Source organism: Protopterus annectens, chromosome 13.part0, assembly GCF_019279795.1.
Source record: "Protopterus annectens isolate FY-2018-M chromosome 13.part0, PAN1.0, whole genome shotgun sequence".
Taxonomy (NCBI): Eukaryota; Metazoa; Chordata; order Ceratodontiformes; family Protopteridae; genus Protopterus; species Protopterus annectens.
In genome coordinates, this window is record NC_056747.1 from 844398313 (window position 1) to 844425621 (window position 27309).

General features: G+C 45.3%; 1 protein-coding gene across 1 annotated transcript in view; it reads right to left on the bottom strand.

Moving 5' to 3' along the window:
- The window catches only part of GGNBP2 (gametogenetin binding protein 2), a 677078-nt gene that overhangs the window by 450191 nt on the left and 199578 nt on the right, over nt 1-27309 (bottom strand). Inside the window, exons 5-8 of the mRNA XM_044054566.1 lie at nt 24489-24541; nt 22234-22275; nt 19200-19206; nt 13566-13679 (exon numbers count right to left, since the gene is read on the bottom strand). Of these exons, the coding sequence (XP_043910501.1) occupies nt 13566-13679; nt 19200-19206; nt 22234-22275; nt 24489-24541 (216 nt within the window). The remainder of the gene's footprint in view (nt 1-13565; nt 13680-19199; nt 19207-22233; nt 22276-24488; nt 24542-27309) is intronic.

Genomic DNA, 27309 nt, shown 5'->3' on the forward strand with positions numbered 1-27309 from the left:
CCCTGTGAAATGGTTTCAGGATCCGCAGTAGGATTTTTAAAAAGGAACTCGTGGGAATCAGGAAAGTACAGTTTTGTACCTACCATAAATGTAGATGGAGTGTATTCACTGCTGCAGTCATTGCACTTGGGTTATCCTGCCGTCAGGCGGTCCCGCAGTTGGCCAGAGTTCCAAAGTCTTGGCCCGGCGTCGGCTGCCGTCGCTTCTTCCCTGACGTCAGTGCACCAGGGGTATACAAGATGCAGCAGACGCCATTTTCTTCAGTTTTTCTTGCCCCAGATGTCAGGTGCCCCCAAACAGGTAGGCAATACATATTGCTAATAAAACATACAATAAAGGTAAAACCAACACCTTCAGTTACCAACAATTACACCACATAGGTAGTATAGGGTTGAAAGGTATAGATAAGTCCCAGCTAAGAAAGAGGGGATGGTGGGAGAGTAACCTGGACTGCAGCAGTGAATACACTCGAACATCTACATTTATGGTAGGTACAAAACTGTACTATGTTCATCGTGTTTCACTGCTGCAGTCATTACACTTGGGTTGAATCCCAAAGCTGAGTTAGGGTGGCAGGTTCTATAGAGGATTTGGGGTGGCTATGAGGCCCTGCAGCACTGCAGTGGCAAAGCCAGCTCTGGATCTAGAATAAAGAAGCAAGTGATAATGCTTGGTAAAGGTATGCACTGAACTCCAAGTTGCAGCTTCCAAGACATCTTTGGTAGGTACTCCTCTAAAGGTAGGCAGTTGAAGTGGCTGTTGCCGAAGTGGCTGTTGCCCTGGTGGAATGTGGCCTAATGTTACTAGGTACAGGTTTCCCATGCTGTGTGTAGCAGAAACTGATACAGTGTCCTATTCACACTGAAATGGTCTGCTTTGAAATAGCCTTTCCCTGTGATCCTGCAGTATATGCTACAAACAATTGCTCAGTTTTTCTGAAAGCTTTTGTTTTGTCCAAGTAGAAACGTAACTGTCTGTGTATGTCCAATGAATGCAGAAGTCTCTCCCCTTTATTCTGGGGATTTGGATTAAAAGTTGGCAAGTGAATAGTTTGGTTAAGAGTCACACTGGATACCACCTTTGGCATAAATGAAGGGTTTGTTCTTAAAGAAACCCGGTCTTGGTGAAAATGATGAAAGGCTCCACTGCCATTAGTGCCTGTAACTCTCAGACTCTTCGTGCTGAGGTTATTGCCAGAAGCAGAGCAGTTTTCCATGACGCATTATAATTCTGCTGAATTGGCTGGCTCAAAAGGAGGTAGTTCGTTTTTCCAAGACAAAATTGAGGTCCCAAGTTGGTGTTGGTGCTCTCCGGGGTGGTCTTATGTTTTTAGCCCCTCTGAGGTACTGTTTTAGCAATAGATGAGAGAAAATAGGAGGATCTGTGTTGTAATGAGCCGAGATGGCAGAGGCGTGGATCTTGATGGATGAAAAGGATAGTCCTTTGTCCAGCATCTCAGTTAAGTATTGTAATATCTGAGGAATATTTGGGACAAGAGGGTCAAAGCTTTGAGCCTGGTTCCAGGCACAGAATCTCTTCCACTTTTCTGAATAAGATTTCCTGGTGCTAGGCCTCCTGGCCTCCAAAATGACATCCATTACAGCTTTAGAGAGAGAGGTGTTGTCTGCCTGTCAAAGGAATCTGCCATGCAGGTTTAAGGTTTTGAGCTGACTGTGCAGGATCTGATTGTTTTGTTGAGTCAGAAGGTACGGAGTTTGAGGTAAAATCCCTGTTGAGCCTTGAGCCAAGTTCTTTAAGATTGGGTACCAGTGCTGACGTGGCCAGTCTGGGACAATCAGGATCATCTGTGGTTTTTCTTGTCTGGCTTTTAGGAGTACCTTTGAAAGGAGAGGCAGTGGTGGGAAAGCATAAACTTTTAGGCTTTGCCAGCTGAACGAGAGAGCATCCACTTTCCATGCTTGTGTGTGATAAGTCCTTGTGCAGAATTTCTGTAGTTGGCAATTCATTGGGGAAGCAAAAAGATGTCTGGGCACCCCCATTTTTGCGTTATGTTGAATACTTGTGGATTTCATTTCCACTCGTGAGGATCCATGATGTTTCTGCTTAAGTAGTCTGCCAGAGTATTTTTCTTTCCTGGCAGGAAATGTGCTTGCAGATGAACTTGGTAGGTTAAAGCTGTGTTCCACAAGGTCATGGTGTGTCTGCATAGGGGATAAGAATGAGTGCCCCCTTGCTTATGTATCACATAAATGGTGTTGTCTGTCTTTAATAATAATTGTCCTGGATGCAGAAGGTCCTTGAAAGCTGTTAGGGCATTTTGTACAGCTAACATCTCTTTTTGATTGATGTGAAGATGCATTTGGTCTGCGGCCCACTTGCCCTGAATACATTTTCCTGCCATGTGTGCTCCCCGGGCGTAATCCGAAGCATCTGTTGTTAGTGTCTGCCTGGCTGTGGGTAGAGTGAAAGGCTGTCCCTTGTTGTGGTGACATGCCTGTGCCCACCATCGAAACTCCTGCTGTAGGCAGGGAATTAGTGGTATTACTGCTTCCAAACTGTGAAAGTGTTGAGTCCAAACACTTTTTATGTACCATTGTAATTTCCTCATATGCAGTCTGGCATATGGAATTAGTAGTATGCAGGATGCCATGAATCCCAAGGCCTGCAGAATTCTTCTTGCAGGGAGCTGGGTTTTTGTTGCCATCAATTGAAAGTACTGAGTCAGTTGGCCTTGCTTGTCTGGCATGAGATAAGCCATCTGGGTCGTTGTATTTAAGCTGGCACCCAGGAATATTATCTCTTATGAGGGCACTAGTTTTGACTTCATTTTGTTTACTGTGTACACCAGACAAATTAGCAACCTTTTTTACAAACGCCAGATGCTTTAGAAGAATGTCTTTGCTCCCTGCTTGAAAAAGGCAGTCGTCCAAGTATGGATATATTTGAATTCCTTTTTGTCTGCAAAATGCAATTACTGGTGCCAGGCACTTTGAGAAGACCCTGGGCGCAGTAGGTAAGCCAAAGGGCAGTGCAGAGAATTGGTAATGCATTGAACCAGCTATGAATCTGAGGCATCTTCTGCAATTTTGTCTGATAGGGACGTGCAGGTATGCCTCTTTGAGGTCCAAAGTAACAACCCAAGCCTTCTTGCCCAGCATGGGAAGAAGCTGCTGTAGTGTCAACATTTTGAATTTCGGAACATCCAGGTTAGTAGAGTAGAAAGGTCTAGTATGGGTCTTCAGACTTTGTCCTTTCTGGGGACCAGGAAAAGTCTTGAGTAAAATCCTTGTCCTTGTTCCTGTTGTGGCACTTTTTGAATAGCTCTCATGTCCATGAGGGCTGTAATTTGTTTTTGTGCCTCTGCCCACTGATTTTGTGGCAGGTCTGGCATTGCTTTTAGCCTTGGTAGAGTGTGAAAGTGGAACCTGTAACCTTGAGACACAATATTCAGAACCCATTTGTCTTGGGTGATTATATGTCAATTTTGTAAAAAAAGTGCTAGTTTTCCCCCTAAGGGAGCTAAGTGCTTGGCATTCAAAGGGGAAGCCATTGGGACTGTTTCCTATAAGGTTGTGACTTGTCTTCACCTCCTTTTGGGGTTGAAGCACCCCACTGTCGTGGTCTGTAAGAGCCTTGGGGCTGAGGTCTGCCTCTTGGGCATCTGTATCTGCCTCTGTGGTCTGTCTGACACTGGAAAGGACCAATTCTTTGAAGGCCAATTTCTGCTAAATCGAGGTGGCTGTACCTGTAAGAAATCCTTCACTGTTTGCATAGATTTTGCCTTATCCTCCATTTTCTTTAATACCGCTTCTGCCTTAACACCAAATAAAATATCCTGATGTAAAGGAGCATCCAATAATTTTGCCTTAACATGATCAGGTAAACCTTGTTCGTTTAACCAAGCATGCCTTCGAATCACAGATCCTGTAACTGCTGCTCTACAAGAAGCCTCTAATGAATAAAAACCACATTGCAGAGTATGTTTTACCACTTGTTCAGCTGCATGCAATAAATCCTGCATTTCCTTATAGTCAGGATGTTCTGAACTTGTAATCATTTTTGTTTTAACACAGACATTAAATATTGTTGGTATTTAAGCATGTGAAACTGGCAATTTAAAGCTCTCACTGCTAAAGTTGCAAAAGTGTAAACATTCTTCCCCCATCTGTCTAATGCTCTAGAATCCCTGTCAGAGGGAACTGGATTTTAGCCGTGGACGCCTTTACCCCTTTTGGGACCCTGGGAGATAGTTTGTGCGTCAGCAACAAGGTTTTTATAAAGAAATTTGTGAGAGTCAGTGACTCTGTAGTACCAGTCTGGCTTGACTGGAGCAAAAAAAAAAAAAAAAATCAGGATTTAAACTGGATTCAGAGAACACATCACCCTCAATATCCAACACTGGCGGAATAGCAAGGGGTCTGTGCTGAGGCAATAAAAGAAAGTCTGAGCGTTTTCTTGGATTCTGAGTAATCCTGGCCCTCCCAGTGGAAATACTCACTCATGGTATGTAAAGTTTCCCCAAAAGAGTAATCCTCAGGAGGAGAGGCTGAAGGAATCGATTCTTCAGCATCAGAGTCCTCATAGGGGGGTAAAGAGTATCCCTGGTCTGAAGAGGAATCAGAAGAAATGGAAACCTGGTCAGAGGAATCATAGTCTGTATCCTGCCTAGACCTTTTATCAGGAGGGGGATGGGAACCCCTGATCAGAGTAATTAAGTCTTCGGCCGTTTTGAGCATCTCTTTTTTAGGCATGGAGGCCTGTCCAGGTGAATGCTGCACTTGCTTCTTTGTCTTTAATGGAGTTTTAGACTTGGCTGTAGCTTTTATGGTAAGCTGTGAAGGTCTGAAAAACCCACTCAGAAGCCGATGCCTGCTCAGCGGCTCCGGACCCATCTGAGGGGTTAGTTTCCGTAGGCCCAACACCTTGAGTTTCCAGAGGCCTAGACATCTCCACGTGGGAGTCAGAGGCAGCCTGTGGCTCTGAGGTAGCCAGTGTCAGGGGCTGCAAAAGCTCCTCACTGAGAACCGGTGACTGGCCTGGAAGAGGCTTCGTGTGCTTTGGGCCTCTGATGCCTGTCCTTATCCTTGTCTTTGCATTTTTTTTGTGTATTCCAGTCGTCTGTTGTTCTGACAGCATGGTATAATTACACCTTCGGCCAAAGTAATGGCGAGCAAAATCAAACCAACGTTTAATAGTGCGCTTTTTAAATCTAGCACAAAACCGACAACTAGTGACGTCATGGTCTGAGCCTAAGCATGGAATACAGTAAGAATGAAATTCCTTATGAGGTATTTGCTTCCCACAAGAAATACTATTAACTTTTACTGACATCGGTCTGAGGCAAGAAAAAGTTTCCCCAATGGGGTACTTAGCTTTATTGAAGACTTCGGTTCTGAAATTCAAATTGAAAATCTCAGGAGTCGGCCGACCGGCACTTGCGAACTGCTTTTGCTTCGGGAACCACGCGGCAAGAAAGACTTAAGAAAATGGCGTCGGCTGCATCTTGTATACCCCAGGTGCACTGACGTCAGGGAAGAAGCAACAGCAACCGACGCCGGACCAAGACTTTGGAACTCTGGCAGACTGCGGGACCGCCTGACGACAGGATAACCCAAGTGTAATGACTGCAGCAGTGAAACACGATGAACATCCCTGTAATATCCATCAGGTTTTCTGGGAGCAGGAGGTAGAGAGTTAGGGGCCAAGCCAGACTCTGAAAAGGCATAGTCAACAATGTCCAGCACAGGAGGGATCGCTAAAGGCCTGTGTTGGGGCAGGAGTAAGAAATCTCTAAGCCTCATTTTAGAATCAGAGTAATCCCAACTTTCCCAGTGAAAATGCTCCCCAAGAAAGTATGCAAGGTTTCACCAAAACAAAAATCCTCCGAGGGAGAAGCAGAGGGAATAGAGTCCTCTGCATCAGAATCCTCATAGGTGGTTAAGATTAAATCCTGGTCAGACAGAAATTTCAGAATCCTGCTCAGAAGTATCTGAAGCAAATTCAGTCCTAGGTCTCTTAGAGGGGGAAGGTTGGTGTCCCCTGATTAAAGAAATAAGATCTTCAGCCATTCTTATTTGTTTTTTAGGCATAGAGGTCTGAGCATGTGGTCTGGGCATCGGTTTCCTAGGCATGGTTCGAGTTTTAGGCCTTGAAGAAAAAGATGGCGTCAGTTTAATATGCAAGTCAGTAGGCCTGAATACACCCTCAGAAACCGGTGCCACAGCGGCTCCGGACCCATCCATAGTACAGACATCTACAGGTTCCACAGTTGAAGCATCACGCAGCATACCGGACTCCGAATGGGTCTCAGTAGAGGCCTGCGAATCTGAAGTATTGGGTATCAAGAGGCTGTGAAAGTGCCTCACTGAGTACTGGCGACTAGTTTAGGAGAAGAGTCGTTGGCAGCTTTTGACCTAGGCAGCCTGTTGTCTTTATCTTTGTGTTTTTTTGGACTGTCGGCAGTCGGGTGGCTTACTGAAGACATATCTGGATAATTGAACAGAGTACCAAAATACTGAAGTGAAAATATACAGACTACGAATAGTTTGTGGTTTAAATAAGGCACAAAACCGACAGCGAGATACGTCGTGGTCAGGGCCTAGGCAAAGAATACAGTACGAATGAAAATCTTTATGATGCATTTGCTTTCCACAAGAAACACAATTACTGACTTTACTGACATTGGTTTAGATCAAAAGTTTCCCCAACGGGGTACTTAGCTTTAGTTGGGGACTTCAGTTACGAAACTCAAAAACGAAAGTTTCAAGAGTCGGCCGACTGGCACTTGCGAACTGCTTCTGCTTCGGGCACCGGAGGGCAAGAAAGACTGATGTAACGGCGTTGGCTGCATGCTTTATACCCTTGACTACCTGACGTCACAGAAGATGAGACAACAACAGACGCAGGACCCAAGACACTGATAATCAGGCCGACTGAGGGCTACTGCAAGCAGATAACCCAAATGTGATGACTGCAACAGTGAAACACGAAGAACATCCAAGGAGAGCAAGTGCAAGGTTAAGAAGAGGGAAGGAATACTGCAACATGGAAGAGAAGGACACCTACGGTTATGGTAAGATTTTACACAACTTTTCTATGTCCTATTGCAATGTTGCATTATTCTACTAGTGGGTGAATACCAAAGGTCACTATAGGTTGTGGGGTGGTCTGGAAGAGGACTCCAGTAATTCATGAAGTATAGCCCTGACAAAACCTGGCCTGGCTCTGGAGATTTGGTCCAGTTTATAGTGTCTGGTGAAGGTGTGCACAGACAACAAAGTGGCTGCTTCCTGAATGGAGTTAGTGTCCAGGCCTTTGAAAAAGGCACCAGAAGAGGCCGTAGCTCTTGTGGAGTGGACCCTGACATTCCCTGATAAAGTGTCTTCCAAAGGTGTGTGTAACAAAAGGAAATAGCCCTGGCAATCCAGGCTGAAATGGTCCATTTTCCATAGCTTTCCCCAGAGCCCTGGGGTGGAAGGGGAGAGTCTGACTTGCGAAAAGGTTTGGTTTATGCAAGTAGAATCTGAGTTGTCTGTGGACATCAGGGAATTAAGGACTTTCTCACTATCTCCCTGTGGGTTAGGGAAGAAGGTAGGCATGTGGACAGTCTGATTCAAGGAAAAGTCGTTGACCACCTTGGGGGTAAAGGAAGGGTTTATTCTAAGGGTGACCCTGTCCATGTAGAAAACAGGGAAAGACGGGCTAGCCATAAGGGCTTGAAGCTCTGAGACCTTCCTGGCTGATGTCAAAGCTACTAGCAGGACTGTTTTCCATGTACAAAACTTTGAACCCAGCTGACAAGGCCGCCCTAAAGGGTGGTAAAGTGAGTTTTTCTAGCACATAATTAAGATCCCACGGAGGAAGAGACTGTTTCCTGGGAGGTCTTAGATGCAAAACCCCCTTTAGGAAGAGTTTGGGTGGTAGTATGGATGCAAGCGGAGGGTCCACAGGCAGGCAGGCAAAAATGGCAGACAGGTGTGCTTTTAAAGAGGAGTATGACGAACCGGTCTTCAAGGGTTCACACAGGTAAGACAGAATCAGAGGTAAGTAAAGTCCAACAACTCCATCTGTCTTATGACACCAGATAGAAAACCTTTGCCATTTAGAGAGATGAGATTTTCTTGTGTTGTGTTTCCTGGCCTCCTGCAGGACTGAAAGCACGTCCTCATTGTACAGGTGTCTGAAGGGAATCAGAATCCTATCTGCCACAGGAAGAGATGCAGAGACTGCCACTGTGTGTATCGGTCTCCCCTTGTGCTGTGTGAGTAGGTCCATTGAGAGGGGTAACTTGTGGGGATTGCCCTTGGACAGATGAAGAAGAGGGAATCAGTGCTGGATTGGCCAGTAGGGAGTCACCAGCAAGATTTTTGGCGAGTCCTGCTGAATTTTCAGTAGGACCATCTGGATCAGAGAGAAGTGGGGAGGCATATAGGAACCTACCCTTCCACAACAATGAGAAGGCACCTGTTTGCAATGCCTTTGGGTCATGAGTTCTGGAGCAGTAGCTCTGGAGTTGACCGTTTATGGAGGAGGCGAACATGTCTCTCTGTGGAATACCCCACCTGTAGACCAGATCTAGGACACCTCCCTTGACAGCATCCATTTGTGGTTGTCTGACATGGTTCTACTTAGCGAGTTCTGCCTGGGAGTTGTGCTGGAACAGAATGTAGGCTGCCTGGAGAGTAATACCATGAGAGATAGCCAGATCCCATACCTGTAGAGCTAGTCTGCATAGGAGGTAGGGCTTTGTCCCTCCTTGCTTGTTCAGGTACCATATCGTTGTGGTGTTGTCTGCGAAGATCTTTAGGAGGCCCTCTTGGAGGTAAGGCTGGAAGGCCTGCAAGGCGAGGAGTATTGCTGTCATTTCCCCGATACTGATGTGCACTTGTTTGTGTGTCTGTCCACAAACCTTCCACTGTCCTTGGACCCAGAGTTGCCCCCCAGCCCAGGTCTGAGGCAACTGTGTGCATGATTTGGGAAGGGGGGGGGCGGGCATTTGCAGGGGCAGGCACAGATTATGGGCAACTTGGGCAAGCCTCCATTTTAATTTTTGGTGAAGACAGGGGAGGAGTGGGACCCTGAAATCTAGGGGATGCGAGTGCTGGGTCCACACCATATGTAGGTACCATTGAAATTTTCTCATGTGTAACCTCACTATGAGTAGCATGGGGATAAGTAGTTGCCATGTACCCCAGAAGACAGGCATTCTCTCAGTCAGAGCTGATGAATGGAAGGCAGCTTGAAAGTGATAGGTGAAAAGCCACTTTTTCCTCCAGGAGTGAGGTCATCCTAATGTCTGTCCTGATTCTGCATCCCAGGAAGACAATGTCCTGTGTAGGATCGAGTTGGGACTTTGGGAAATTTATCAGAAACCCTAGAGACTACAGCAGGAGGTCCTTGGTGTGACCAAGGAGGGTCTGTCTGCTGCCTGAATGCGTAGGTCGTCTAGGTATGGGAATATTTGTATTCCCCTTGTTTTGCAGTAGGCAATTACTGGGGCTAGGCACTTTGTAAATACCCTTGGGGCAGTGGACAGCCCAAAAGGCAAGGCACAGAACTGAAAGTGAGAAGAGCCTGCTATGAATCTGAGACATTTCGTAAGCTTTATGGGAATGTGAAGATAGGCCTCCTTTATGTCCAGGGTTAACCATGAAGGGCTTAGAGAGAATGAGGGGAAACATAGTGGGTAAAGTGAGCATCTTGAAGGAGGGCACCTTCAAGAAGAGGTTGAGGCGGGAGAGGTCTAGGATGGGTCTCCATGGTCCTTCCTTTCTCGGAACCAGAAATATTCCAGAGTAGAAACCTTTCCCTTGAGCAGGGGTGGGGACTGATTCTATGGTGCCTTGAAGCAGCAGGTTAAGACCTGGTGGAGGGACTGTTGACATGTGGGAGGTGGTGGAATAGGCAGTTTTGGAGGCGGCGTGATCCAAGCAGTCGTCCTGCAGGATGGACAAAACCCATTTGTCTGATGTTACCACGGACCATGCAGGGAGACGGATGGGTGGATAAAGGGGTGGTGGGAGGAGGTGGGGGGGGGGATATGGCAGGAAGACACTGCCTGCTCTATCTGGAAAGGAAGGCCTCTGGCCAATGGCCCGAGGAGTCTTTGGCTGAGCAGTTTGTCTCCTGGGAGGCCTTGATGTCGGTCTTATAAATTGTGTCTTATAGCTGGGGAGTTCCTCCAGAACTTTGGGATTGGAGAGACAAGGAGATGCTAGAGGTCTTGAAGCTTTCCCTTTCTGCTGGACAGACTGGAAAAGATCAGCCATCTTAGTACCAAAGAGGGCAGAGTGGTCCAAGACGGCATCCAGCAGCTTGGCTCTGAAGTCATCAGGGAAGGGCTGCAGACATAGCCAGAAATATCTTCTTAGCATGGATACTGATACAGCTGATCTAGCTGAGGCCTCAGCTGCATCGTATCCACACCTAAGGGAGTGCTTTGTTCACTTGTGAGAAGCCCGAGCAACGAAGACAAGGATGCTTTAGCAGCACAGTCAGGAAAAGTCAATAAGCTCTTTAGAGGCTTTGTCAAGGAGAGCCAGAGAGTACTTTGCCATACGAAACTGGTAATTTGCTGCCCTAAAAGCTAGGGTAGCAGAAGTCTAAGTCTTTTTCCCCCACCTCTCCATGGATTTGCTGTCCTTATCTGCAGGCAGGACAGTGTTAGTAGGGAGGAGCTTGGATGCCCTGCCTGTAGAAATGAATATAGTGGCTGGGTCTGCTGGGGGGCACTTTAATAGGAATTTAACTGAGTCAGGGACCCTGTATAATCTGTCCGCCCTACGAGGAGCAGGTGGTTGGGAATCTGGATTAATGGATGCCGCAGCAAATGCATCCAGGAAGGCAGGTTGGACAGGTGTGCTAGGTAACTGACTGGGTGATTCTATCGGATTCAGATCATTAAATCTTTTTTGTGCTTCAGAGATGTCTGAGCATGTCCACTTAAAGTGTTCTCTCATCAGGTTAACAGTCGCCCTGAAGGTTAAGCCTTCCACTGGGAAATCAGGCACAGCAGAGGCTTCTTCAGGGGATCCATACCCCAGGGGGGGATGAAATCTGGGAAGAGTAGGACAGGGAGTCCTCTGAGGAGTCAGACAGTTTCTCCTCTGCAGGTTGGCTCACAGCCCTTTCAGATAAGAAAGGCCTGGGGCTGAGAAGAGGTGGAGCAGGAGGGGTGAACTCTGAGGAAGGCCTGAGAGCAAAGAAAGCATTGCAGAGACTCTAGCTGAAGGCCTGCCAATCAGGAAAGGCCTCTGGTGCCAGACAAATATGTCTGGTCTTTTGTTTTTTTCTTAGAAGGCCGAGCCAGCGTCTAGCTGGCAGTAGACCTGGAAGAGAACTGAAATGGCGGAGGGCTGGTCCAAATCACTCAAAGGTACTGGTCCCCCCTCGGCATCTGTAGCAGGTGCTGGTACATCCTCCCTGGACATGTTGTCCGCTCTAGATTATGCGGCCTGTTGTAAGGTACCCGCTGTATCTGTAGTGGCAGAAGCCGGGTTCTCAGCCAAGCTGACGGTGGCTACAGGTTGAGGAGCGGCAGAGGAAGGTGCAGTGGAAGTAGTAGGCCGCATGGACTTGGCCCTCTTCCTTGGTGGTTCGGATGGGGTGATGGGGCATCTGAGGCAGCTTCTATACAGACAGCAATCTGTCTTAAGCGTTGGTTCTCAAGGTATCAGTCGAGAGCCTGTAAGCGAAGGGGTCTTGGGGACGAACGATTTACAGATGGCGCAGTTTTTGTAATCACGATCCCTACCCAGGCAAAAGAGACACTAGTCGTGGGTGCCTTTATGGGAAATCTGATGGCCACACAGTTGCACTTACTCTTACCGGACAAGAACAGACTAATACTACAAAAGGACTGAAGAAAAAGCCCCAACGGGTTACTCACCTTTAATGCGAAACAGATCAGACATCCGCGAGTAGCAGGAACACCTGGCACACGGCTGGCAGCTGAAATGTTCTGAGGACTGGTGCGTGAAGACATCACCTTTATGGCACTCGTACCTGCCTCAACATCAGATGTCCAATGCACCATGAGGGACTGATAAAGCTTTGGAAACCTGGCCAGACAAGCTGATCGGAAGAAGGATAAACCCACTAGTAGAATACTGCAACATTGGAATAAAAGAACAGCTGAAGAGGACACCAACTGACAATCCTTTCTAATCCTGACATCCTGAGGTCAGATGAGAGGGTGTCTACTGGGTCATAAAACAAAGTGAAAGTCTCTGGTACTTAGGCAGGCCATGGACTTCTGCAATGCAGAATCCAAGAGTTGTTACTGCAACAATGAGCTATGAAAAACATCCTTATGTTTACTACCTTGCTCACAATCACAAAAAACAGAAGACTGAAGGGCTGCTTAATGCACTAACTGAAAAAATAAAAAAATAAAATCACACCATTTCTAACTTTATTAATCTACAAATACCCTTGAAATGTTAAGTTTAAATTTTACCTGCGTCTAACCACTGAAGACTAAAGTGAAGACATTCACCTTCTGCTCTGCTACAAGAACAGAGACACTTCAAAACAAAGCCACAGGAAAAGATTCGAAACTGCAGACACACCTATTTGAAAAGGTGCTTTACTCAGTCCTGCATACTAGACTGCCAGCACAATGTGCTATTTCAGCAGCTGTCTCAAAACACCAGGTGTATGAACACACACACAAACGTGTGTGTACACATACAAAGATACACATATGTGTACGTGGTAGGTATAGAAAGTAATATATAAATATAGACATCTAGACCACTTTTTTTACTCCCTGGCTGCTTTTCACTCCAAGGAATCAAGAAGCCTGCATACATGTTCACTCCCCTTAAAATCAGGGAGGGACAGTCCTTCCAGACTGTCTGGCTAAGTACAAGCTCAGAATTTACTTTGTCACCAAGACAAATCAGTACTACATTCGGATGCCACTGCCCGAACATGTCTTGGGGATATATTAGTCATGGATGTCAGCTGCATTACTGGACAGACCTCAGAGAAGCCCAGTTATTCAGAACAAGAGGACCCAAATGGCAACTCCATGATTAAATCAAGGTTTTTACCCAAGGTCAAGGGGACTCTGTGGCAATAGTATGGGAAGAATCCCCCCGTTCCCACAAAAATAAGTTTCAGCTACCAGATTTCTGGCCTTAAATTGAGTTTCCTACACACCAATTGCAATAAAGTTAACTCTAATCCTTGGACCACACATGTTCCAAGTGACTATCCTTGATACAGCTGACCATTAGAATGCCATTTCCTTCTATAGTTGGGTTCTTAAAAAGGTTATGTTCTATGGAATGTTACGTTTCTTAAATTACCATTATTAATGTGATCAGTTGGATATAAAATTAGTTAATGACACCACTTTACTCTACGACTTTACTCGGCATTCAGCTACAGAACTGTGAATGCACCCCAAGAATCCTCTCCTGGCTTGATATCTTGCTGTAATAGTTTTCTAAGAATGCACTTCAGGCATGCATGGCTTCTGGACAGAACAGATGAATAGTACTCTACTCAAACACTTACCATGGGGAATGCAGTACTAGTCAATATGGGCTAGATCCCTTCCCTTTCAACAAACAATTAGTTATTGCTTATCTTCTCACCTGTGTTTCCTTAGGTAGGTTTCTAAAGTTTCTAAAAGACAAGTTGAGTCTATTAAAACCACTTCATCCCGGCACTCCTGAGACATCAGCTCCCATACATCCATCCAGCATCCCCTAGGGAAAAAAACATTTAAAACACTTTCAGTTAAAGACAGTCACAACTATCTCAATCTGAAATAAATGGAGATGTTAATAGACAGAGGTGTTATTGGCACAAGACTAACAATCTAAGGTAACAGAAAACTTATTTCTCCAAACTACCCGCAGAATGTCTACAAAAATCAAAAATAGTAAAGATGCTATATCTGACTTCTGCTGTTAAATCTGCAAGTAATGTTTTTTCTCTATACTGCCACTGTTCCCCTCACTGGTGTAGTTTCAAAATAAGCTAGTAATAAAATTATTACAAAGAAAGCTTATCAAGAAAGTTAATCGGACGCTTAACCATATTTCAACTCTTGAATAAACACAGTCCACAAAAGCGTTGCACTAGGAACGACAGAGGCAGGTAAAATCTGTTGTGGTTTACTCCAAAAATAAACAAGGATAAGCACTTTCACAGAAAATAAAACTCTGCTTCATCAGATCCACCACAATCACAACAGAAGCAGCTTAAACACTACATACCCCACCAATCGTGAGCTAAATTGACTCACACACCTTTGCATTTAAAGGTACAAATACATACAACCAAAGACATATTATAAAAAGCATTCATATATAACAAAGGCATTCAAAATATTCACCTAAACAACCTGTGTGCTTTCAATACAGGCTTAAGAGGGACATTCTCATTTAGTCCCAACCCTCTGTGCACTTGCATCCTAACAATCCACTCAAGTTCCACAGTCTCAGTACGATTCTTGACGTCACCCATTCTCAGAGTTTCAAAAACCCCATCAATAACTCTAAACTTGAACTTATGCTCAGCTTCCTTCTCCACTCAATGTTTCACTAGAGCATTTGACATGTACTTGATATTAATGGAATAGGGTTGTTCCCTTATATGCTCCTTAAACTTCCGATTGCTCTTCCTCACATAGAATGAAGAGTATGTGACACAGTGTGCTAAGTAAATCTTTAGTGTCACAGCTAGCAGAGAGTTTAAAATAAAATCTCCTGCCATTATCAGGGTTCACAAAAACATTATCAGTCTCAATACATGTGCAATATTTACATCCTCCACATGGAAATGTGCCATTTCTTTCAATCCCATCTCTTCTCTCCTTAACTCTAGTGGGGTAGCAAAGGAACCGCTTAATATTCTTTTTATTTTTAAACACAAAGGCAGGTTCATCACCCACAATAGTCCTAATCTTCTCATCCATTAACAGAACTGGCCAATGCTTCTTAATGATGACAGGGACATCATTCACGTTACTGCAATATGTTATTGGTAAGCTGAAGTGTCCAAGCAGTTACTCTTTCTGTTCCAAGTTCTCTTCCCTATATTTCTTATGGAAGAATTGTCGCACTCTATCAGATCTAAGATGGCGACTAGCATAACGTCCAACTTACACTTCTCTGCTTTTATTTATTTAGATTTGTTGACCGGGAGTGTCCAACTGGACGTAGGTCCATTTTCAGCGGAGGCCCGGGGAGAAAAGCTCCACAGTTAATAAACAGACAGTAGTTGCACTGGATTACATAGCGATTAACAATTTACATAGCAATTACTTACAACATATTTACACATGAAGAACATAGTACATTAGTAGACAACTAGAATCTTTATCGGTGAAGTACATAACAGACATGAACAAATGTTACAAGAAGTTCCTGCTGTATAATAAGTACTGGCGTATGAGCATCTGAGCTTACTATAATCAAAGTAGTTAGTGGAGTAGAAAGAAAGGTAGTGGTTGGATGGGGAGGGTGATAGAGTGGGAGTTGCAAGGGCATAGCCAGCATGTTTTTAGGTGGGCTTTTAGTAAAGTTTTGAAGTGGGTGCATGATGGTATGGAGGTAATTGTGGGTGGGAGGGAGTTCCATAATTTGGCTATGGTGCAAGAGAATAGTGCTTCACCAGCAAAGTTATTGGCTTTAGTGATCTGCAAGTGATTTTTGTTGCTGGATCTTAGTGGTCTGGTGGTGCGATAGGGTTGGAGTCGATTCTGGAGGGATGGGACATTTAGTAGATGATTTACTAGTTTGTGGGCAAGTGAGAGTTGATACCATTGAAGGAGGTGAGGGAGTAAGCCAGCCCAGTTCAGCAAGTGAGAGTTGATACCATTGAAGGAGGTGAGGGAGTAAGCCAGCCCAGTTCAGCAAGTGAGAGACAGTGGTGACTACGGTAGGATGCCCCTGTGGCGAATTTGGTGATTTTGTTGTAGCAGGTCTCTAGCTTGTTTAAATCGCATTGCCTTAGGTTGGTATATATTGGACAGGCATAAAGTAGGGTGGAGATAAGCTGGGAAATTTGCTATTGAAATCTTTGCTGCTTTGTTGAGAAGTTGCTTATTTCTGTATAGCGTTCCTAGTTTATTGTGGACTTTTTTATGGTCAAGGATAGGTGAATGTCAAATTTTAGTTTATTGTCTATTTCCACTCCTAGCAATTTGGTGTGTTCAGTTGGGTATATAGTGGTGTTGTCTTTTGCTGTGATGTTAAAGTGAGAGTCGTTTTGAGTATGATTGGTGGGTTGGAAGATGAGTAGTTTAGTTTTGTTTGGGTTGAGTATTAATTGGGCATCGGATAACCAAGTTTCAACAGAGGAAAAGGCTTCCTGTGTGACTTTTTGCAGTTTGGGTAGGGACTGGGCTGAGCAGATGATGGTTGAGTCATCTGCGTATTGTATGAGTGTGCCATGTTTGGTGGCAGAGGCTAGATTATTGGTGAAAACAGAAAAGAGTAGGGGTCCAAGGATGGATCCTTGGGGAACCCCTATGGAGACAGGTAGTTGGGGAGATATATGTCATACTGCCATACAATGGATTGTTGGCGGTCAGACAGGTAACTCTGAAACCAGTTGGTGACCGATTTTGAGAAGGATAGGTTATTGAGGACAGAGATAAGTTGTTTGTGTGGGACCATGTCAAATGCTTTAGATAGGTCTAGGAAAGTAGCAGAGGAGAGATAGAGTACAGTTTTGTACCTACCATAAATGTAGATGTTCGAAGATGCACATTGCTGCAGTCCTTACACTTGGGTAGTCCGCTGTCCTCGGTCGGCCCGAATATCAAAGTATAAGGCTGACGTCGGTCAAGGCGCATTTGACTGACATCAGGACGTCAGGGTACAAATGCGCATGACAGACGTCATATCCTCAGTCTTTTCTTGCCCCAGATGTCAGAAGACCCTAAAAATAAAGGTCAAAAACCAAAAGACAGCAAACCAACAACCAACCATCCTAGCACTAAAAATATGTACAATATATACCATAGACAATATACACCCAATAGACCACCCAACCCACACAACCGCCTCTAACTACAGAGGGGAAGGAGGGAGGGTAAATTGGACTGCAGCAATGTGGATCTTCGAACATCTACATTTATGGTAGGTACAAAACTATACTATGTTCTTCATCTCACATTGCTGCAGTCCTTACACTTGGGTAGAATCCCAAAGCAGAGGAAAGGGAGGATGGCCAAATTATAAGGAAGCAGGAGCTGCCAAAATGCCCTGCAAAACAGCAGTGGCAAAACCAGCCCTGGATTTAGAGTAAAGTGGTAGGTGATAATGCCTGGAAAAAGTATGCACTGAACTCCAAGTAGCTGCCTCCCAAAATATCCTTAGTTGCCACCCCTCTCAAAAAGGCTGTTGAAGTGGCAGTAGCCCTAGTGGAATGAGGCCTAATCCCAGCTGGAACTTCCTTGCCATGATGGGAATAACAGAAAGCAATGCAAAACCCAATCCACTTAGAAATAGTTTGTTTTGACACAGGCTTGCCCTGAGAACTCAAAGCAAAAGAAACAAATAACTGCTGAGCCTGCCTGAACCCTTTAGTTCTGTCCAAATAATAACGCAACTGCCTGTGTACATCTAAAGTGTGCAAAATCTTTTCCCCTTTATTTTGGGGATTTGCATAAAAGGTAGGCAAATGAATAGTTTGGTTTAAAGCCACACTAGAAACCACTTTAGGCATAAAGGAAGGATTAGTACGTAAAGAAACCCTATCCTTATGGAAAATCAAGAAAGGCTCAACTGCCATAAGGGCCTGCAACTCAAACCCTTCTTGCAGAGGTAATAGCCAACAAAAAAGCAGTCTTCCATGATAAAAACTTTAATTCAGCAGTAGCTGCAGGCTCAAAAGGTTGTAGAGTGAGTTTCTCCAACACAAAATTGAGATCCCAAGCAGGAGTAGGAGCTCTTCGTGGGGGTCTTATATTCTTTGCCCCTCTAAGAAATTGCTTGAACAAAGGATGAGAAAACAATGGTGGGTCACAATCATAGTGAGCCGAAATTGCTGCAGCATGAACCTTAATAGAAGAGAAGGACAAACCTTTGTCCAGTAACTCAGTAAGATATTGAAGAGCCACGCTTAAATTAGGCTCAGAAACATCAAAATCCTTTGCTGCACTCCAAAATAAAAATCTCTTCCATTTTTCTGCGTACACTTTCCTTGTACTAGGCCTTCTAGCTTCCAAAATAACATTCAAAACTTGTTGTGGAAGTGGAGGCCCACTCTGGTTCAAAACAGAATATGCCAGGCTGTTAGGTGCAGAGAGTGAAGCTTGACATTGAGCAAATGACTGTCCTCCTGAGACAACAGGTGTGGAATCATAGGCAAAGGCCATGGAGGCTTCCGTACCAGGCTCCTCAGTAATGGGTACCAATGCTGTCGAGGCCAATCTGGAGCTATTAAAATCATCCTTGGCTTGTCTTGTCTGGCCTTTAGTAGTACCTTTGGGAGGAGAGGCAGAGGCGGAAAGGCATACACATGAAGATTGCTCCAATTGAAAGAAAGAGCATCCACTCTCCAAGCTGTGGGATGAAACCTTTTGTGCAAAACTTTGGCAGCTGGTGGTTTAGTGGGAAGCGAACAGATCTATGTCTGGAGTTCCCCATGACACTGTCAATTTCTGAAATACATGAGGATCCAATTTCCACTCGTGGGGATCCATCATTTGTCTGCTCAACACATCTGCTAAGGAGTTCTGTGCTCCCGGCAGAAACCTTGCCTGAAGATTTAGCTATAAACTGAGAGCAGTCTCCCACAAAATCATCGCTTGCCTGCATAGAGGATAAGAATGTGTTCCGCCTTGCTTGTTGATGTACCACATGACAGTTGTGTTGTCTGTTCGAATCAACACCTGCCCTGGAAGAAGTAAATCCTTGAAAGCTATTAACGCAAACTGGACTGCTAACATCTCTTTCAAGTTGGTATGTAGATGTTGTAGTCTGGCAGGCCACTTGTCTTGTATCCACTTTCCATTCAGATGAGCTCCCCAAGCTTTGTCTGAGGCATCTGTCGTTAGAATCTGACTCGCCTCTGGCCGGGTCACAGAGAGTCCCTTGTTTAGGTGACATTCCTGAGCCCACCACAAAAATTCCTTTTGAATGCAAGGTATTATTTGAATGACAGTGTCCAAATCCTGGCAGTGCTGTGTCCATACATTTTTGAGATACCATTGTAGCTTCCTCATATGCAGTTTGGCATTGGGAAGCACCAGAATACAAGATGCCATGAACCCTAAGGCTTGAAGGGCTGTCCTTGCAGTCAGCCCGGACTGATGAGACAACTGATGAAAGTAAAGGGAAAGATTCTTTTGTTTGTCCGGGGTCAAAAAGGCCATCTGGGATGCTGTATTCAGTCTCACACCCAGAAAGCACATGTCTTGAGAGGGTACTAGACTGGACTTTATTTCGTTCACAGAATACCCCAGGCATCTTAGCACTGCTATCACATAATCCAAATGATGAAGAAGCTCGTCCCTTCCTTGAGCCAGAATTAGGCAATCGTCCAAATAGGGATAAATCTGTATTCCTTTTAACCTGAGGAACGCTATCACTGGAGCCAGAACCTTCGTGAACACACTGGGCGCAGTAGATAAGCCAAAGGGCAATGCAGAGAACTGATAATGAGAAGTCCCAGCTCGAAAACGCAGATACTTCCTGCAACTCAGTCTGATAGGAACATGAAGATAAGCCTCCTTGAGATCTAAAGTTACCATCCAATGATCTTTTGCCCAGCAGAGGTAAAAGCTGCTGTAGCGTCAACATTTTGAACTTGGGAATGTCCAGATAAGTGTTGAGGATAGATAAGTCCAAAATTGGTCTCCACGTGTTCCCTTTCTTTGGTACTAGGAACAGGCGAGAATAAAATCCTAGGCCTACTTCTGGCATAGGGACCGGCTGAATGGCCCCTATTTGGAGTAACAGAGAAATTTGCTTGTGAGCCTCTATTCTTTGAGGAGGAGGAACGTCTGGCATGCCTTTGAAAGGAGGCAAGGTATGGAAATAAAACCTGTAACCGTGGTGTATGATATCCAATACCCATCTGTCTTGGGTAATTAAACTCCAATTTTCTTTGAAAAGTGCCAACCTTCCTCCCAAAGGTGCTGCCAGACGAGAAGGCTCTGGCAGCTGAAAAGGTAGGTCATTGGGTCTGTTTACGAAAGGACTGACCCCTGCCCTCACCTGAAGACTGTGCAGGAGAACTCCCTGTTCGAGGCCTGAAAGAACCCTGAGCTCTGCCCCTACCACGTCTAGATCTACCCCTAGACTGGGAATCATAAGAAGGATACATCCACCCCTTAGTAGGCCAATTTCTACTAAACTTTGGAGGCTGAACCTGCAAAAAATCTTTAACAGTTTGCATAGACTTAGCCTTGTCTTCCATTTTCTTTAAAACTGTCTCAACAGGAGAACCAAACACCACATCAGATTGTAAAGGAGCATCTAAAATCCTTGTTTTAACATGGTCAGATAAATTCTGATCCCTCAGCCAGGCGTGCCTGCGAAGAACTGACCCAGTGGCAGCCACCCTAGACGAGGCCTGTACAGCATCAAAACCACATTGCAAAGAATGCTTACCCACCTGTTCAGAAACATGTACTAAATCTTGCAACTCTTTACAATCAATACCTTCCGCCAGAGCATCAACCTTAGACTTCAATTGTGAAAGGAGATAGTTTTGGTATTTTAACATGTGAAACTGGCAATTCAAAGCCCTCATAGCTAGAGTGGAAGAAGTATAAACTTTCTTTCCCCATCTATCCAAAGCTTTGGCCTCTTTGTCTGAAGGAACCGGATTCTTGACAACAGAAGCCTTAACACCTTTAGGGCCCTGACTAACAGTTTCTGGGTCTGCCCTAGGACTCTTAAAAAGATACTTATGAGCTTCAGGCACCCTGTAATATCTATCAGGTTTAACAGGAGCAGGAGGCAAAGAATCAGGATTAAGAGAAGCCTCTGCAAAAACATCTTCCACCACATCTAAAATAGGAGGTATAGCCAAAGGCCTATGCTGGGGTAAAAACAAAAATTCCCTAAGCCTTTTCCTGGAATCAGAGAAGTCCTGGCCTTCCCACTTAAAATGCTCCCTCATAGAATGAAGAGTTTCTGAAAAAGAAAAATCCTCAGGAGGAGAAGCAGAAGGAGTAGAATCATCCACATCAGAGTCAGAATAAGGAGAATACTCCTGCAAGTCTTCAGCCGAAGACTCTGAAACATCCGAAGCCTGCTCAAAACTCCCTGGCTCAGGCTCCACCCTAGGTCTCTTATCAGGAGGGGGCAAAGAACCCCTAATCAAAGTAATCAAATCTTCTGCCAATTTAAGCATATGCTTCTTGGGCAAAGTTCCAGAAGAAAGTACAGTTTTGTACCTACCATAAATGTAGATGTCCGAACTGGATAGCATCTGCAGTCATAACAACTGGGTTGTCCTGTCGTCAGGCAGCCCTTCAGTCGGCCGGATTCCAAAGTCCGGGTCCGGCTTCGGCTGATGCCGCACTTCACCCGACGTCATCTCTGTTGGCCTTCGGGTATAAAGGCATCAGCCGACGCCATTTTCCTCAGTGTTTCTTGCCCCAGATGCCAGTAGCCCTCTTGAAGGCTAAAATTTGGATAAATGCCAATGTTTCCAAAAAGATAGAGGTAAACACAAAAATAAGCATGTATGTACATATATACAAACAAATACACCATAAAGACTCCCCACCAGCTAGCTATTAGGAGGGTAAACACCCTAGGAGTACCACAGAGGGGAAGGAGGGAGGGTAATCCTGACTGCAGATGCTATCCAGTTCGGACATCTACATTTATGGTAGGTACAAAACTGTACTATGTCCTTCATGGATGCATCTGCAGTCATAACAACTGGGTAGAATACCATAGCCAACTAAGGGAGGAGGAAAAACTAGATTATGGTGTGTTTAAGATCCCTTGCAGTACAGCAGTGGCAAACCCTGCTCGGGATCTGGAATATAGAGGCAAATTATAATGCTTGGCAAATGTATGCACGGAGGTCCAAGTAGCCGCCTCAATAATGTCTTTGGTTGCCACTCCTCGTAAGAAGGCTGTGGTAGTGGCTGTTGCCCTTGTAGAATGAGGTCTTATGTTCTGTGGAATTGGTTTTCCATGGAAGGAGTAACAGAATCGTATGCAATTTCCTATCCATTTGGAGATTGTCTGTTTGGAAATAGCTTTTCCTTCCCTTCCTGTTGCATAGGCTACAAAAGCTGGTCAGTTTTTCTGCTACTTTTTGTTCTGTCCAAGTAGTAGCGTAGCTGTCTATGTACATCCAAGGTATGCAGTATTCTTTCCCCTCTGTTTTGTGGGTTGGGAAAGAAGGTAGGTAGGTGGATTGCCTGGTTTAAAGACACTCTGGATACCACCTTAGGCATAAATGTAGGATTAGTCCTCATGGACACTATCTTGGTGGAAGATTAGGAAGGGTTGTACTGCCATTAGGGCCTGAAGTTCAGAAACCCTCCTGGCTGAGGTTATTGCCAGTAGGAAGGCCGTTTTCCACGATAGATGCTGTAGGTCTGCTGTTGCTGCTGGTTCAAAGGGTGATAGTGTCAACTTTTCTAGCACAAAGTTCAAGTCCCAAGCTGGCAATGGTGGTTTCCTTGGAGGTTTTACATTCTTGATTCCTCTGAGGAACTGCCTGAGTAAAGGGTGTGAAAAAACAGGTGGATCAAAGCTGTATTCTGCTGATATAGCTGATGCATTTATCTTGATGGAGGAGTAGGACAGGCCTGAATGTAGAAGTTCTGCCAGATACTCCAGAATGTTAGGCATATCTATGTTTGACACATCTTTTCCTCTTTCAGTACTCCAAATGACAAACCTTTTCCATTTTCCTGCATAGTTCCTTCTTGTTGAAGGTCTGCGGGCTTTAAGAATAATGTCTTTAACTCTTTGGGAAAGTTCTGGATTAGCTGCTGCTATGTGATGTTCCATGCAGTCAGTTGCAACGTTTTTATATTTGGATGCATGATGCTGTAGTTGTTCTGAGTTAACATCAAAGGCATCAGGGGTATTGGCCACATATTGTTCCGAGACATGCTCCTCAGCAGTGGGTACCAGTGTTGTCTTGGCCAGTTTGGAGCTATCAGGATTATCCTTGGACGTTCTTCCTTGATTTTTAGTAATACCTTGTGTATCAAGGGAAGAGGTGGGAATGCATATGCTGTTAGGCCTTTCCAGCTGAAGGAGAGCGAATCCACTTTCCATGCTAGTGGGTGGAATGTCCTTGTGCAGAATTTTTTGAGCTGGTGATTGAGAGGGGAAGCGAACAGATCTATCTGAGGCATTCCCCATTTCTTTGAGATGGTCTTGAAGATGTCCGGGTGTAGCATCCATTCGTGGGCATCCGATGTGGTTCTGCTTAATATGTCTGCTAGAGTATTTTCTTTCCCCGGTACAAATATTGCCTGTAACTGGATGTTGTAGCAGAGTGCCAGGTTCCACAGCTCCAAAGTCATTCTGCATAGGGGGTATGAATGAGTGCCTCCCTGCTTGTTGATGTACCACATGACTGTGGTGTTGTCTGTCCTTATCATCAACTGGCCCTCTGAGAAATGGTCTGAACTTTTGGATTGCCAGTTTTACTGCCAGCATTTCTTTTAGGTTGATGTGCAGGTGAAGTTGATCCTGCATCCACAATCCTTGCACGCATTTGTCCAGCATGTGGGCCCCCCATCCTAGGTCTGAAGCGTCTGTTGTGATGGTCTGGCTTGCTTGACATCTGCGAAAGGGTAGCCCTGGGTTTGACTGGCATGCTTGAGCCCACCATAGGAACTCCTGTTTTAAGCATGGAATTAGTGGAATTTCTGTTTCTAGGCTGTGTCTGTGTTGGGACCATAAATTCTTTAGGTACCACTGTAGTTTTCTCATATGTAGTCTGGCAAGTGGGACCAAGATTATGCATGATGCCATGAAGCCCAAGGCCTGCAGTACTTTTCTTGCTGTTAACTTGTTCTGTTTTGTTAGTGCCAAGAAGTAAAGAGGGAGTTCTTTTTGTTTTCTGCAGTTAGGAATGCCATTTGTTTTACTGTGTCCAATTCCGCGCCCAAGAATGTCCTTGTTTGGGATGGTATCAGCCTTGATTTTTGTAAATTGACTGTGTATCCCAGTGCTTGTAGCAAGTAAATGACCCTTTGTAAATCTGTTGTCAGCTTGCTTTTGTTGTCCCCTTGTAGCAGGCAGTCGTCCAGGTATGGGTAAATTTGAATTCCTGTAGTCTGCAGTGGGCGATTACTGATGCCAGGCATTTTGTGAATACTCTGGGCGCAGTAGATAAGCCAAAGGGCAATGCTGAGAATTGATAATGCTCTGATCCTGCAAGAAATCTGAGGTATCTTCTGCAGATTGGTCGAATGGGGACGTGCAGGTATGCCTCCTTGAGATCTAGAGTTACCAGCCAACACTCCTTGCCCAGCATGGGAAGAAGTTGCTGTAGGGTCAGCATTTTGAATTTTGGGACAATGATGTATGTATTTAAGGTGGACAGGTCGAGAATAGGTCTCCAACTTTTTCCTTTCTTGGAACTAGGAATAGTCTGGAGTAGAATCCCTTTCCTTGTTCTGTTGTTGGCACTCTTTCCACAGCTCTCATGTTTGCTAACTGCATTATCTGTTGTAGAGCCTCTGTTTTTTGATTTGGAGGTAGATTTGGCATTCCTCTTTTGACTGGTAAAGTGTGGAAGTGGAACCGGTAACCTTGATCTATGGTTTGTAAAATCCACTTGTCTTTTGTGATATAGTGCCAGTTCTTTGAAAATAAGGTTAATTTGCCGCCTAATGGAGCTGCTATTTGTTCCCTGGTAGGCGGATCTAGAGTTAAGTCACTGTGGTTGTGTTGTTGTAGTGGCAGTGGTTGTGTCTGTGCCTCTGTTGTTACCTTGCCACTGTCGTCCTCTGTAGGCACCTCCTCTGGATTGGTTTCTGCCTCTGGAACGTCTATTCCTGCCCCCTTGGGATCTTGTGGAGTCAGGAAAGGACCAATTTTTGGCAGGCCAGTTCCTGCTAAACCTTGGGGGTTGAACCTGCAAGAAATCTTTAACCGTTTGAACAGATTTTGCCTTTTCTTCCATTTTCTTCATTACCTGCTGGGCAGGTGTACCAAACAAGCTGGTCTTATCCATAGGAGCATCTAATAACTTAGCTTTAACATGATCCGGTAAAGCTTGTTCCTTTAGCCATGCATGCCTTCTTATCACTGTGCCAGTCATGGCTGATCCAAATGAAGCCTCCAGTGCATTATAGCCACATTTTAAGGAATGGTTACTAACCTGTTGTATGTTATTTACCATTTCTAATACATATTTCTTATCAATAGATTCATCAGAGGATAGCTTTTTTGTTAACTGATCAAGCATAAACTCTTGGTATTGTATCATGTGAAACTGACAGTTTAAAGCTCTAGCTGAGAGAGTAGCTGAGGTGTAGACCTTTTTGCCCCATCTGTCTAATGACCTGGCTTCCCTTTCAGAAGGAATAGGGTTTTTAGCTGTGGTCGCGGCTACTGCCCTGGGACCCTGGGATATAGTTTCGGGGTCTGCAAGTGGGGCCTTGTAAAGGTGGTGATGAGTGTCTGGTACCCTGTAAAATGTCTGGTTTGGCAGGGGCTGGAGGTAAAGAATCTGGTGCAGAGCAGACATCATTGAAGGCATCATCCACCACAGAGAGAACAGGAGGTATAGCTAAGGGCCTGTGCTGTGGAAGGTGCAGAAAGGTCCTAAGTCTTTTTCTGGAGTCTGAGAAATCCTGCTGCTGCCATTGGAACTGCTCTCATGGCATGTAAGGTTTCCCAAAGGAGAATTCTTCTGGTGGGGAAGCAGCTGGAATGGATTCTTCAGCATCTGAGTCTTCAAAATTGGAGAAAGGAGCCTCTGGCTGGTCTGTTATGTCTGATTCATCGGCAGAATCATCAGAGGACACAGGCTCGGGGCTCTGCCCTAGGTCTCTTCTCTGGGGGCTGAGAGGCCCTGTCTGGGTGAGATTGAGATCCCTAATTAATGAAATTAAATCTTCTGCCAGAGTAAGCATTTGTGAACTAGAAGAGGGCCTGGTTGTAGGGGTTTAACAGGCACTGTTTTAGTAGTTTTGGCTGCTTTAGCCCTTGCAAAGGCCTTAATGGACATGGCTGCTGGAGGCCTAGCAGCACCACGTGCTGGGGTAGAGACATCCAAGGGAATGGTGTCTGATAAGTCAGTGGCAACCACCGTAGTGGATAAAATTTCTGAGGCCGATTCAAGAGAAGTAGCAGGGGCCTCAGTGGTAGTGATAGATTCAGCTGTACTTTGATCAGTTTTCGGTTTCGGCCGAAACCGAGACACTCGCGGTTTGCTTAACCATGGTTTCGGCCGAAACCGCGGACCGCGAGTGTCGGTCTTTATCTCTGCGTTTTTTAGCAGTTTGGGTAGTCGGAGGATCCGACTGCATAATATACGCAAAATCAGAACCGAAAAACTGTTCAGCAAACTCCGACCGACGCCTAAGCGTTCGTCGGTTGAATGAAGCACAGGCCGAACAGGCTGCTACATCGTGGGCTGGGCCTAAACAAGGCAGACAATAAGAGTGGAAATCTTTATGAGGTATTTGTTTCCCACAGGTTAAACAATTATTAACTTTTTCTGACATCGGCTGAGGCAAGAAAGAGTCCCCAACGGGGTACTTAGCTTTAGAAGTCTTCGAAGTAGTATTCGGTAGAAGTAATCTCTGGATCCGACCGACCGGCACTTGCGAACAGCTTCTGCTTCGGGCGCCACGCGGCAAGAAAGACTGAGGAAAATGGCATCGGCTGATGCCTTTATACCCGAAGGCCAACAGAGATGACGTCGGGTGAAGTGCGACATCAGCCGAAGCCGGACCCGGACTTTGGAATCCGGCCGACTGAAGGGCTGCCTGACGACAGGACAACCCAGTTGTTATGACTGCAGATGCATCCATGAAGGACATCTAGGGGTGACACCAACTGAAGCTAAACCTGGCCTGCCCCTGGGAGAAGCCTTGGCAACAGAAGGAGAGGGCCTAACCACCGTAGGAAGGGAGGGGAGTAAAGTAACCTGAGAAGCCCCTTCAGCCTGACCTGCCTCCTGAGAGGCCACATCCTGCAATAACAAAGTCTCTCCCTGGGAACCCAAAGAAATCTCCGGTGGAACCACCGGCTCCACCGACACCTCTAAAGAACCGGCGTCCGGTACAGACGGTTCTTCCAGCCTAGGCTTAACTGCTTTGTCCTTGCGCTTCTTCGAAGAAGCGGGTGTCGGAGCATCCGACGGCATTTTATAATTGCACCGCTTCCCAAAGACTAACCTGGCACAATCCAACCTTCTCTTTATAGTGCGTTT